Source organism: Typopeltis vanoorti, chromosome 20, assembly GCF_054136105.1.
Source record: "Typopeltis vanoorti isolate ZY-2024b chromosome 20, IOZ_Tvanoo_1.0, whole genome shotgun sequence".
In the NCBI taxonomy this organism is placed as follows: domain Eukaryota; kingdom Metazoa; phylum Arthropoda; class Arachnida; order Uropygi; family Thelyphonidae; genus Typopeltis; species Typopeltis vanoorti.
In genome coordinates, this window is record NC_143568.1 from 98,242,618 (window position 1) to 98,256,545 (window position 13,928).

At 34.5% G+C, this 13,928-nt stretch overlaps 1 protein-coding gene across 1 annotated transcript in view; it reads right to left on the bottom strand.

Annotated features, from left to right (window-relative positions):
• LOC150095700 (ankyrin repeat domain-containing protein 13D-like) overlaps window positions 1-13,928 on the bottom strand; it is a 131,825-nt gene that overhangs the window by 87,503 nt on the left and 30,394 nt on the right. The window contains exon 3 of the mRNA XM_090409945.1: window positions 1,352-1,476. Within this exon, the coding sequence (XP_090266071.1) occupies window positions 1,352-1,476 (125 nt within the window). The remainder of the gene's footprint in view (window positions 1-1,351; window positions 1,477-13,928) is intronic.

Genomic DNA, 13,928 nt, shown 5'->3' on the forward strand with positions numbered 1-13,928 from the left:
AGTATTGTTGAAACATGGCCTTCGCACCACTTTCAAACCTCGTGTCAAGCTGGTAACTCTGATCCACCCGCCTAAGGATAAACTTCACCCTTTAGCACACCCAGGAGTGTATGAAGTTCCATGTGACTGTGACTTGGCCTATTATCGGAACTGGCAGACCACGCTTTGGACACTCCTTCACACAGGATTAGATGGAGGAAAACGAATGTGCTATTTAGGAGTCGTTATAGATCTGAAAGATTATTTTTTGAGTCAGCAATGGCTTTGAAGAATTCTCCCAACCTTAACAAATACGATTGCATTAATTTGCCAAAAATCTGGGAGACGGTTATCCTAAGAAAAACTCCTGGATAACTGTTCCCCCCCCCCCCCCCCCCGTTAGAGGGTGCCAAAAAATAGGACTTTAGATCTTTTGTCTTTTGCAATTATACTGTTTCACTCACTCACTGTCGCGTTTACAAGTGTGTTGTGCTCTGATGATGCTGAGTTGAAAATCAGTGAAATATAAGCGTTAATAAAACATCTTTGTTGATAAAAGTGTTTGTGGTGTTGTTAATACCATGAAAAATAAGTCATGAATGAAAGATGTATAAAGAAATTTAATTTGCTTAATTAAAAAGCAAATTATACTTGACATGAATAATTTTAATGATTTGGCTCTCATTATCTTCATGGGTCTAGTTCCCAGTAATGTGACCTTTTGGACTTTCAATAAAAGTCCAAAATTGTTCTGGGTAGTGACCGTCAAATAATACATGGCAATATACATCTCAAAAAGGAGGCATGTTGTGCATTATGAAATACCAAAACAATATGATGCAAAATCAGTTGTCTCTGTATACAAACTGCAAGGATACTTCACATGCAAGTTATTGTTTGTTCATGCTTGGATAAACAATAAAAACACAAATATAATTTCTTGTCAACTATATAATGTAACAATTTCAGAATAATACCACTGACACACACACACACACACAGTTGTATTTACTTACTAAATTTAAATAAAGTTTACTATTTCATATGTAAGTTTTTATTTCTTCATGCTTGGATTGGCTTTTTTGGATTTACAGTCAAAGCAACACAATCTATGAAGGCAGTGTATCATATCTGTTAACTGCTGTGTTCTTATGGGATGAAAAACCCTGCCCCCTCTATATGAGACTGGCTATTGAGTTTAAGTAAAGGAAAGAAACGAAGATATTTCTTGCGAACTATAATTTAATAATTGCAGAACAATTATTAAATTGTGTGTGTGTGGCACATGCAGTATGCCACACACACACTGTTCTGTTCACTTGCTATATATAAATATTGTTCACTAAACTAAAAGGATTAAAACATGACCTACATCTTGTATTTTTTTCAGAAGATCAGGAATTCCTACAGCCCTGTTACTGTATCTCTGGAAGTCTCTCTTCTCCAGAATCTCTTGTAAGAGATCAGCATTCTCAGTGCTTACGGCTTCATGAACCACTAAAAAAATATATATAATTAGAATTAATGGCAAAAAAAAAACTTTGTTTTTTTAGATGAAATTCATCAACCAGAGCTTATAGAGGTATAGCACATTACCACCATGGATGGGCTAAGAACATTAATCTGGAAACCCTGCTGTAGAAACCAACATCAGAACTTTTCATGCAATCAATTTCTTGCTCCAAGCAATAAAATTTATCTATATGCAGCCAAATGATAAATAAAATTTATTATTTGGCTGCATGAGCCACTCAAAAACCATTCAAAACAGGTTGTGGGTCTAAATCCATAGCTTGTTACTTGGAGAATGGATACCTATCCATTTGGCTGACTAGACTGGTGTAATTAATATACTTTCAAAAATATTACTAGATTTGAAAATTGAGAAGTAACAAGAATAAAATAACAATAAATAAATACAAAAGTCAAGTTAATTTATTCTTTATTTTGTATAATTTTGGGCAATGTTTACTATTCATTTTTATGTTTACCTACTGTATTGAAAATGGATATGAAATGTAGTTGAAAATTCTACAAAAATAAATTAACAAGTGACTTCCATATATATATATATATATTGTTATTCCAAAAAATATTCCTATCCTAAATGACAGTTGCTTTGAACATAAATTGCAGGTATACATTAGAAATAAATTAAGTGCTATAGGAGGCTCTTTTTATATGTTACATGATATTTGATATCTTATGATAACTAGTAATGTGTGGATGGCTCAAGTGACACAGAAAAAAATTAATGGCTCTATGAACTTTGAAGAAATGATGAATGTAGTAACATGAGAACTTGGAGTGGACCAGCTGAAAATGTCAGTGCATTATCTGTGTGAAGTATTAAAGTATAAAATATTTTATAAAAGTATAAAGTATTAAATTAATGTCATTGTATGTTTCATTAATTTAAAGGGCTCTACTTTAAATACTTCACATATGTCTACTGATATTCTTCAATATTCACTTATAACTGTACAAATGAATATGATTTCTTTTGACTGATACTAAGATAAGTACTTGAACGAGGAATGGAAACCCAGGTCTATAAATGGATTGGTGCTGATTAATATTGCCTCTGTTTACTTATATCTGGAACAATTTTCCTAATAACATCATCAGGTTCTTCTTGATTGGTCACTGATCCCTTTTAAGCTTACAATCAGACAAATCAATCAATCTTCTCCAGTTTCTGTCACTCCCCCCACCATCTGCTAATTGATTATGATTCCAGCCTATGTTATTGCATTTCACCAAGAGGTAAGGCTCAAACTAAAAGTACCAGAAAGGTAATCATTTTATAAAGTACAAGAATTACATATGACAGGTCACGTGTTTGTAGCCTGTATACATTGGAGGAATATGATGCTCCAAAGTCAATGCAGTATCAGGGTGAAATGGTCAGTAAATAGAAGGATGCTTATTTTGAAGATCCGATTAATGATAGATTACTGTATTTAAATTAAAGATGCCAAGAAATTACATTCTTGGTTTAATCCTTTATCCAAGTGTAAGCAAACAAAGTTTACACCTGAAATAACTTCAGGACTAGGCAACTCTTATATAGAAGCTAATGAAGTCACATCACTTGCCTTAGTATCCCATAATGCAAAACACATATCCTTATGGACATGTATATATAATGCTATGCATTATGGGAAGGGTCACAACCCTTCCCATTTCGACCTTTATTGAGGTCTCGCAAGTGGGAGCCAGACCGCAGAAGTCATATTTCCATATATGAGTAGCCAAAAGGTGTCACACCTTATTACTAAAATACTCTGGATTAGAGATAGATGTTGAAAGTTTTTTCACTTGGTTATACTATAAATTAAAGATACTAAGGCAAGTGATGTGAAGTTGTTAGCTTCTATATATGAGTTGCCCAGTCCTAAAGTTACTTCAGGCACAAACTTCACATGCTTTCACTTGGATAAAGGATTAAGCCAAAAATATAATTTCTTAGCATCTTTAATTTATAGTATAACCAAGTGGAAAAACTTCCAACATCTATCTCTTATCCAGAGTATTTTAATAATAAGGAGTGACACCTTTTGGTTACTTGTATATGGAAATATGACTCCTGCATTCCTTCAACCTTGGTATCATCTGGGTCAGGCTCCCATTGATGAGACCTCAAAACATCTTGACATCAACATGTCAGATCATAATCCAGTTCTACTTAAGTTCAATCGCATGGAAAAAGTAAAGATCTCTTCTGGACCATGGAGACTTCCACCAAATTTTCTGTTAATCTTTACAACTAAATTCCAGACCCTCTGTTTCAAATTGGAATAATATTAAACTGGAATTGGGATATGTAGTTAAAATTCAAAGATGGGCAGCTGGAGACCTATTTCTCTAATACTGACTACAAGATATTTTTCCACATTATTAATAACAGGCTTAAAGTGGGAATGAAATACATAATTAAAAGCACACAGGTGTATGGAGTACCGCTTAGTTAACATGAAAAAGTAGTCGATGGCAGTGCTATCAGTGGACTTTACTCAAGCATTTGATAATGTCCAGCATCCCTTTCTATTTCACATCCTCCAGCAAATTGGTATGGGTAAAAAACTGCTATCTGTTATCAAAGGGGCCTGTGCCAATTCAACCGCCTGCCTCCTTATGAGTTTCTGTCAGATCCGGTAAAAATTCAAAAAGGAGTCAAGCAAGGCTGCCCTCTCAGTCCACTGCTCTTTGCATTGTTCTTGAACCTTTCTTACAGGAAGTCAACAATACACATGCTGTGCGAGGAATAACAGTTCCTTCAACTATAAAGGAAAATAAAGTATTAGCATTTGTTGTTTTAAGGATACTTGCGACATAAGACTGAATGATATAATCACGTAATCACAAGAAAGATATTTATTTAACCAAATATTTCGGTCTGGAAATAGCAGACCATCGTCGGTGGTATTACAAGAACAGTTTAAAAAAAAATATACAAGCTAGAATACTAACAATAGATCGTTGAAATTAGAACATGTCGCGTGATGTTATATCACTAAGTATGAAACGAAATATTTTGAAGTAGAAACATGATTGAATTTGCTATAAAAAAAAAAAAAAAAAAAAAAAAAAAAAAAAAAAAAAAAATTAATGAGTAATCTTGATTAGGCTTTCCCAGATTTTTGATATAGATATGCAGTCATTACGATTCAGGTTGGGATGATGGAGCAAGGCCTCCACGCTTTCCTTGAACAAACGTTCGAACCTATAACGGGATCTATGTAAGAGGCGAGTTTTGGACCAAAGGATGCTGTGGTCAGTTTCAATCCCGTGTTGAGCCAAACCAGACTTTTCAGGTTTATTGTGAAGAATGGATGATTGATGTTCTTGGATTCTTTTTTCAAGAGAACGTCCAGTCTGTCCAAAGTAAGTTTATCTCTAATCCGTAATCAACTTAAAGCTGCTAAACGTGATCTTGCTATTCACAGTCATCAGACTTCTGATTTACGCACCTATATATCCACAAATTTGGATCCACATCTTTCTCACATAGTTCTAAATGTAGCTAAACGTTCTACTCAACGTGCTTATAATAAACTAAGTCAACATCTTAACCGTAAATATGAGGCTCTTTCGTCTAAACAATCCAAGCCATTCATAACTCCAGATAATTGGATTGTAAATATATCCGGACGTCCTTTGACTAAAAGCGAAACCCTCATCCTTTCAAAAGGACATGATTTTTCTATTGTTCCAAATAAAATACCATATCTAGATTTCCTAGTTAACATTGAAAGGAATCTTAATCATCTAACCAGCGATAAAGCTAATGCTCTTCGCCTAGAAGTCGCTTCTTCTCTACTTAAGGCTAAACTTCCTCCTTCTAACATATCTCCTTCTGAAATGAAATCTTTACAGTCCTTGAGAAAAAATAATCACCTCATTATCACTAAAGCTGACAAGGGAAAAGCAACAGTAGTTATGGACTCAGTAAATTACAGAAGAAAACTTTCTCTTTTGCTTCGAGATCGCTCCACATATCAAGAAATTGATTATAATCCAACCAACAGACAACTAAAGAAATTAAATTCTCTCCTTGATGAAGTCATCAGTTTGGATAAAGACACAATTGAAAGACTTAAAACTCATTTTGCAAGACCTCCTAGATTTTATGGCCTTCCAAAAATCCATAAGATTGACTATCCTCTTCGTCCAATAGTAGATTGCATTGATTCTCCTACTTACCGTATAGCCAAATATCTAGCTAAATTACTGAAATCTTACATTGGCAACTCGAGTTCTTTTTTAAAAAACTCCTCAGATTTCTTAGAAAAATTAAAAGATGTCTCCTTACAACCTACAGATCTTATGGTTAGTTTTGATATAGAATCTTTATACACCAATGTACCTCTTAAGGAAACTTTAAAACTACTTGCTGACATCTTTCCTCAAGATATTATAAAACTATTCGATTTCGTTATACATTCTGGTTATTTCATATGTCAAAACAAATTTTATAGCCAAGTAGAAGGAACAGCCATGGGAAGTCCTCTTTCTCCAGCTTTAGCCAACTTTTATTTAGAACATTTAGAAAAAGTCCTCTTCACATCTAGTTTCCCTCTACCATCTTTTTGGGTAAGATATATAGATGACATATTTGCTATTTGGCCTCACAGTAAAAACACTTTATCTTCCTTTTTAAACAGTATTAATTCCTTACATCATCGCATAAAGTTTACTATGGAATTAGAAGAAAACAACCAGTTATCTTTTTTAGACGTTCTCCTCATCCGATCATCTTCAAATATTCTTACAACTACAGTATACAGGAAACCAACATTCACAGGTCGTTATATTCTGAAAGAATCAGCCCATCATCCATGTCAAAAAACAGGAATTATAAAATGTCTCATCAAAAGAGCCAAAACTAATTGTTCTACTTTTGATTATCTACAGAAAGAACTTTCTACTATCCAGCAACACATGAAACTCAATGGCTTTTCTGAAAAAAGTATTCAACGTCTTCTTACATCTTATAATCCTCCACAAAACAACAAAGATTCAATACGTCGAGTACCTATTCCTTATATCTCCGGTATTTCAGAACCTATCGCAAGAATTTTGAAGAAATATGATTTAACAGCTACGTATTCTCCTATTAACAAATTGTCTTCTCATTTTCCTTCTCCTAAAGACAAACGCTCAACTTTATCTCTTCCTGGAGTTTATCAAATTCCTTGCAACTGTGATCTCTCTTACTTTGGACAGACTGGACGTTCTCTTGAAAAAAGAATCCAAGAACATCAATCATCCATTCTTCACAATAAACCTGAAAAGTCTGGTTTGGCTCAACACGGGATTGAAACTGACCACAGCATCCTTTGGTCCAAAACTCGCCTCTTACATAGATCCCGTTATAGGTTCGAACGTTTGTTCAAGGAAAGCGTGGAGGCCTTGCTCCATCATCCCAACCTGAATCGTAATGACTGCATATCTATATCAAAAATCTGGGAAAGCCTAATCAAGATTACTCATTAATTTTTTTTTTTTTTTTTTTTTTTTTTTTTTTTTTTTTTTTTATAGCAAATTCAATCATGTTTCTACTTCAAAATATTTCGTTTCATACTTAGTGATATAACATCACGCGACATGTTCTAATTTCAACGATCTATTGTTAGTATTCTAGCTTGTATATATTTTTTTTAAACTGTTCTTGTAATACCACCGACGATGGTCTGCTATTTCCAGACCGAAATATTTGGTTAAATAAATATCTTTCTTGTGATTACGTGATTATATCATTCAAAGTATTAGCATATACCGATGATGTAGTGGGAACTTTGAAGGATAATCATTCCATATATATATTTTTTGGTATTTTGGAAAAATTCTGCAAAAGCAGTGGATTAATTATTAATGCAGACAAGAAAAAATTAAAAGTTTATGGAAAGTGGGATCTTGAAGGCATTCCTTTTGAACTAACCCCCCTCATTATACTTGGAATTCCCTCCTCAATTATCCAATATTACCAGCCCAAGAACTTTGAAATGTTAGAAGATTGGAAAATAGGGCCTCTCTCCTTTTCTTCTAAAGCCATAGTACTCAAAACCATAATCTTTCCTGCTCAGTTGTACACAATAAATATTACAGACATCACAGAAGCTGAAGAAAAGCAATTATATAGTAAGCCTCTGCAATTTTTTGGGTCCAGCCGATACCAAGAAGTTAAAAAGGAATTTCTTCAACTCAAAGAAGCATGGAGGATTTGGACTTCCAGTCTTAAAATCCTGCTATCTAAGCAATACAGCTTCTAAAATCTATAAAATATTGCAGACTGATCACACGTGTGCAGACCTTCTCCATTACTACTTGAGTTTTCATCTTTTCCTATTTGGAGTTAATGATTATACAGATCCAAAAGCTAAGATTGCTCCTAAATACTAGAACACTCTTGTGCTTAACTCTAAGACTGCTAAAACACTCTGGAATTGACATTCATTCCATTAAAAAAAGTAAAATTTGGTATAAAGAAATCTTTAATCTCTTTCGCTGCAAAATTCCACATTTGGGTATGGACAAAAATATTTTGTTTCATAACTTGATGAGAAGTTTCAAGGAGAAATCTTGCTTGGAGAATTGCATATGGCTGCCTTCCAGACAATACCATCAAATGGAGGTACTTTAACATCGGCAATCCAATCTGTGACATCTGTTACCGAATGGAAACAGTAGAACATGCATTCTACATTTGCCCTGCATATTTAGAACAGATTAAGTAATGTGTTGGGCATTCCATTATTTACAACAGAACGGGTTATTTTCTGCAATACCCACCACCTGTCAGCAATGGGAAGAGAATTTTGATTTTTATATTTAATGACTTAAAATACCATTAATGGAAGGTTAGAAAGAAACATGGATTTGAAAACCAGCAATACGACGTCCAAATGCTTTATAATATTGTATTGTGGAAATTTTATTGTTCAGTCAGACGATTTTTGTATTTAGAAAGAAACATTCTAGGGGATGTCAAATTTATCACTAGATGGTGTAGACCACCCACATTACCAGGGAGAGATAAAATTCTGTCTATTCTTGCTATGAGAGGTTTTTAAATAATTCCATCCTGTTAATTCAATGTGGTCTTATAGTCAATTGCAGGGATAAATGGAGAGCAATCTCAGGCAGAGAAGGCTAACTGAAGGTAGTTAACCAAGATGAGGCTAACTACCTGGGTATTAGTTATCTTTGCGCTTTAGTTTCAATTAGTCTTTTAGTTGTTCATCTATACGAGATTGGTGAAAAGGAAAACTGATATATGATGAGCTGAGGCCTTTTCTCTATGTCTTTCTTTCTCCTAATACTATCAGGATCTCTTGCACCCCTATACTAACTACTCTAGGCCCATGATGAGCAACCCTTTACTTTTTCGCCTCAATCAAGGTCGAAACCGGTAAGGGTAGTGGCCCTTCTCATAATGCATAGCATTATACATGTCCATAAGGATATGCGCTTTGCATTATGGGATACTAAGGCAAGTGATGTGAAGTCATTAGCTTCTATATATGAGTTTCCCAGTCCTGAAGTTACTTCAGGCACAAACTTTGTTTGCTTACACTTGGATAAAGGATTAAACCAAGAATATAATTTCTTGGCATCTTGAAAAAACTTCCAACAATTACTGTACTTATTACATATCAGAAGAAAGAGATAATAGTGTCCAGCATCATGTCTTGTATGTCTTAACATAACCCTTTTTTTCCCATCTAGTTTTTCTCTGGGTGGACTATCCTGAGAAAAGGGAAGAGAGTCTTACAATATTATGCAACACACTGCTTTGATGGGTTTGTTGTGTCAATTTAAAAAATATTTTGTTTATATGTAGCACTTACAGAATGCTGTTGAACTTAAAATTTATACAGTGCTAGCAGTTGTTGGGATGAAACCTTTTTTTTTCCATCTAGTTTTTCTCTGGGGTGAGTGGACTATCCTGAGAAAAGGGAAGAGAGTCTTACAATATTATGCAACACATTGCTTTGATGGGTTTGCTGTGTCAATTTAAAAAATATTTTGTTAATATGTAGCACTTACAGAATGCTGTTGAACTTAAAATTCATACAGCGCTAGCAGTTGTTGGGATGAAAAGTACAGTAGTCTCTTGATCAGGAAAGGATATCAAATTTTTGGAGACCAAATATAAAACAAAAAATTTAGTCTTGGCTGCTCATCTGAGTATTATCAAAAGTAAATTCTGTTTTTTTTTTCTTATGAGAAAAAATATGGAACTGTGCTTAAGTAGTAATGAACTTCACAAGGTACACCCTATTGAAGAATGGTAAGATTTATGGCATAGATGCACAACTCAAATATTGTTTATGGCCACATTTACTTTAATTTGTGATTAATCAGGCTGTAATATCAATTCCATTGCAGAATAATAATAATTATTATTATTCTTCATACAGGTGCCTCCACGAAGTCCAAACTTGTCGCAGGAGACCCAAACTATCCACACAATCCATCATACCTCTTTTTGAACCCATTAACAAACAAAGCACTCAAATCCGACTCTGGCAACCCATTCCACTCATTCACAACTCTCCAAGCAAAAGATCTAGTCCTCACACCACTATTAACCACATCCTTATTTAACTTCCAGGGATGATCCCTTGTTCTGGACCATCTAGCTAAGTGTTGAAATATTTTCCCTGCATCAATCCTATAAAATCCTTTAAGCAACTTAAACATTTCTATCATATCCTCTCTTTTTCCCCTATGAACCAATTTCTGCAATCCAAACACCCCCAATCTATCCTCATAGGGTAGATAGAGGATGTTTGGTTACTTCATCAATATTCCACAGGCCACTCACCATTTTGGTTACTTGAGTCTAAATCCTCTCCACTGCTTCATCATCCCCAAGAAAGAAACCCAGGAGACCAGACTTGAGCACAGTAATCCAGATGTGGGTGTATCAAGGCCTTATAAAGAGAAATAACTTCCTTATCTCCACTTGTCAGTGTGTTCTTCAATAGCAAAGTAATCTTATGGGCTACCTAGCAACCTTAGCAATAAGTCCTCTAAAGTTTTACTCTCTGTCGACCACCATCCTAAATCTCTAGCTTCATCTATTTCCTGGAATACAGTGCCATAAATATGATACAGGCTTGTAATCTATTTTTCCCAAAATGCATAACTTTACATTTCTCCATATTAAACTGACACCCATTATCTTTTGCCAATACTGACAGCCTATTTAAATCATCATGCAAACTCTCCATACCACCCTGATTAACTATTACTCTATCGAATCATTATATCATCAGCAAACAACTGAATATTTCCTTTAGGGTTATTTCTTATATCATTTATGTACAAATTAAACAGCAGTGGTCCCAGCACTGAACCTTGGCACACCACTAGTCACCTGTTTTTGTCTCAATTCTGCCCCTCCACACCCACTTTTTTGATATCTGTCCAGTGGCCACCCTCTTATCCACTTAACCAGTGTCAGGTCCATCCCCATTTGTTCTAATTCATAACAGAGTTCTATGCGGTATTCTGTCAAATACCTTTGCAAAATCCCTAAAAATGATCGTGTAACTATTTCCTTTAGCCAACTTAACTGTTACTCTATTATAAACAGTTAGTAAATTACTAAGACATGACGATCTTTCACAAAGCCATGTTGACCCTCATACAGTATCATATTTTTATCTACCCATTCTTGAATTCTCTTTTTCACCAACTTTTCTAGTGCTTTTACCACTAGAATGATCGATCTATAATTTGCTATTGCAGAACCTCCCTCACAAGGGAATTATTTTACCCTCTTTCTACTTCCTTCGAAACTCTACCAGAGCTTAGACTTAAATTAAAGAGCCTGATCAGAGGTATTGTCAGTTCCTTTGCACATTCTTGCAAAACCAGAGCTGATATCCCATCTAATCACACAGTTGTATTTACATTGACATTCTGCAATATCCAGAGACCCTCCAATTCATCCACCTCTGTTTCCACATTACTGTCTGTCACAGAGGTTAAAGTAGTAACATCACTAGGATGATATATCCTTGCAAAGTGGTCACTCAGTAACTCAACTATTTTATCTGCTTCTGTCTCTTCATGACATCATCACTCATTAAGGAACTTCTATAGTCATTCTTCATCTTACTTGCCACGTAACAAAAGAACTCTTTGAGATTTCCTTTGTCCTGCTTGGCTATATTCTTCTCAAAATCTGATTTTGCCTCATTTCAGCAAGAATTATTTCTATCATATGATCAGAAAACGTGTTTGGATAAGGAGAGCATAAGTAATGAGACAATGGAAAGGAGAAGCAGAAATTTTATGTACTCTAGATAACAAGGATTTTATAACTCTATATTTTCGATGGATAGTGTTGTATCCCAATTTACGATTATTAGGCTTTCAACAATCCTTAGATGTGAAATACTTGTCTTTATCCAAATCTTATCTATATACGAGATATCATCCAAATACAAATATTCAAGCTACTTCTCCCGTTAGTGTCCCTAAATATTTATTTTATATGCACCTTTCAGGACATTTAGTTTAAGATATAAAATTCAAAAACAAGGAGCAATTACCAAAATATGACGGAGTGTGAAACTAATATGCAGTCGCGAAATATATCTCGTAACTCAACAAAATCCCCACCACCACCACTACGTGATTAGGTTCGTACGTTGCTACAAGTGGTGCATTGAGCAGCAATCTCAGACAACTGTATTTTCAATGTTTAAAACAAAAGTTTATTGAAAGCTTAAACATGGTACAATTCATTTTTTATCAAATAAAACTCAATTCAATTACTAAGAAAATATAATACAAATTTTCACTAGCTAAACACAAGTATTAGGTTAAGATCCTATATGAGAGTTGTGATCATATCGCCATAACAGATTCTATACATACAAACATGTATAATCCAAGAACTAGTTGATCCTTTGTCTAACCCCTTACAGGTTTGATCATGTTATAATTCTGTATTTTCTAGGACATATATAATCAGTTACTCTAATTTTCTCACTAAGACAATACGGATTAAAATTATCGTTTTGCTGAACTAATACACACTTCATCATCAAATTCCTGTCATGTACCCTCAAGGGGTGTACAGGATATGATAGTACTAATGAAAAAAATTACATCATTACTAACTTCCTATCTACAATTTTCTTCCAAATCAGTGGTTACTTGTCAAGATTCCAATATTATCAGATCTTATATTTCTATCGTCTAAGGCACTTTGTACCATATCAATCCACCTATATCTTGGTCTACCTCTAGGTCGTTTTGCTTCCAACCTGGCTGAAAACACTTGTTTTGCTAATCTTTCTTTACCCATTCTGTTTAGGTGACCATACCACCTGAGATTAGCTCTGCTAACACATTCCTGGATGCTGACAATGTCAAGTTCTTTCCTAATATCCTCGTTTTTAACATGATATTGCCATTGATGCCATCTGTTCACGCCTCTAATCTTTCTCAGGACTCTCATATCTGCGGTCTCTAGTCTTTGGTCAAATGTTTTACTTCGGAACCAGCTCTCAGATCCATAAGTTAAAACTAGTTTGAACACTGTCTTGTATACAGATAATCTAGTGTTCAGACTAATTTCTCTCTTATTCCATATGAATTTATTCAATTGATTTCCCACCATACCAGCTTTGCTGATTCTGTTGTCTATTTCTATATTTAATTTACCATCTTCAGTAAAAATTGTGCCTAAGTAGCTGAAATGTTTTACTTGTTCCACAGGTTCTCCATTCACAACACAGTTGACATTTTCAATGATTCTGCCTATTTTCATTGTATTTGTCTTTTTATTGCTGACCTTCATACCATATCTATTACAACAGCTATTCAATTTATTCAGAGAATCTTGCAGACTTGTAGTGGATTTATTTAGAAGTATAACATCATCCGCATAAAGCAAAGAGCTGACATTAACATCTCCAATTTTGATATCATGTTTAATACCACTTTCCTTCATAATGTGATCCATATAGATAACGAATATTAGAGGGGATAATGTACATCCTTGTCTGACACCAGATTTAACATTAAACCACCTTCCTGTACTTCCTTCAATTCTAATTGCTGACTTACAACTCAAATAAAGACCAAGTATTGCTTGATATAATGCCCCATCGACACCATATAACAGTAGAGTATTGAATAGCTTCTCTCTTGACACCTTGTCATAAGCCTTTTCCAAATCGACAAAACTTAAATACATATCTTTGTTATATTCCCATGCTTTCTCGACTATTTGTTGTAAAGTGAAGATCTGATCCTGACAGCCTCTATTTGGCCTGAATCCAGCTTGTTTTTCACCAAGCTTTTCTTCCACAATTCTTCTCTACCGTTTCTCAAGTATACTTGCATAGATCTTGCCAGGAACACTTAGTAGGGAAATACCTCTGTAATTCTCACATTCAGTTTTATTTCCCTTTTTATAT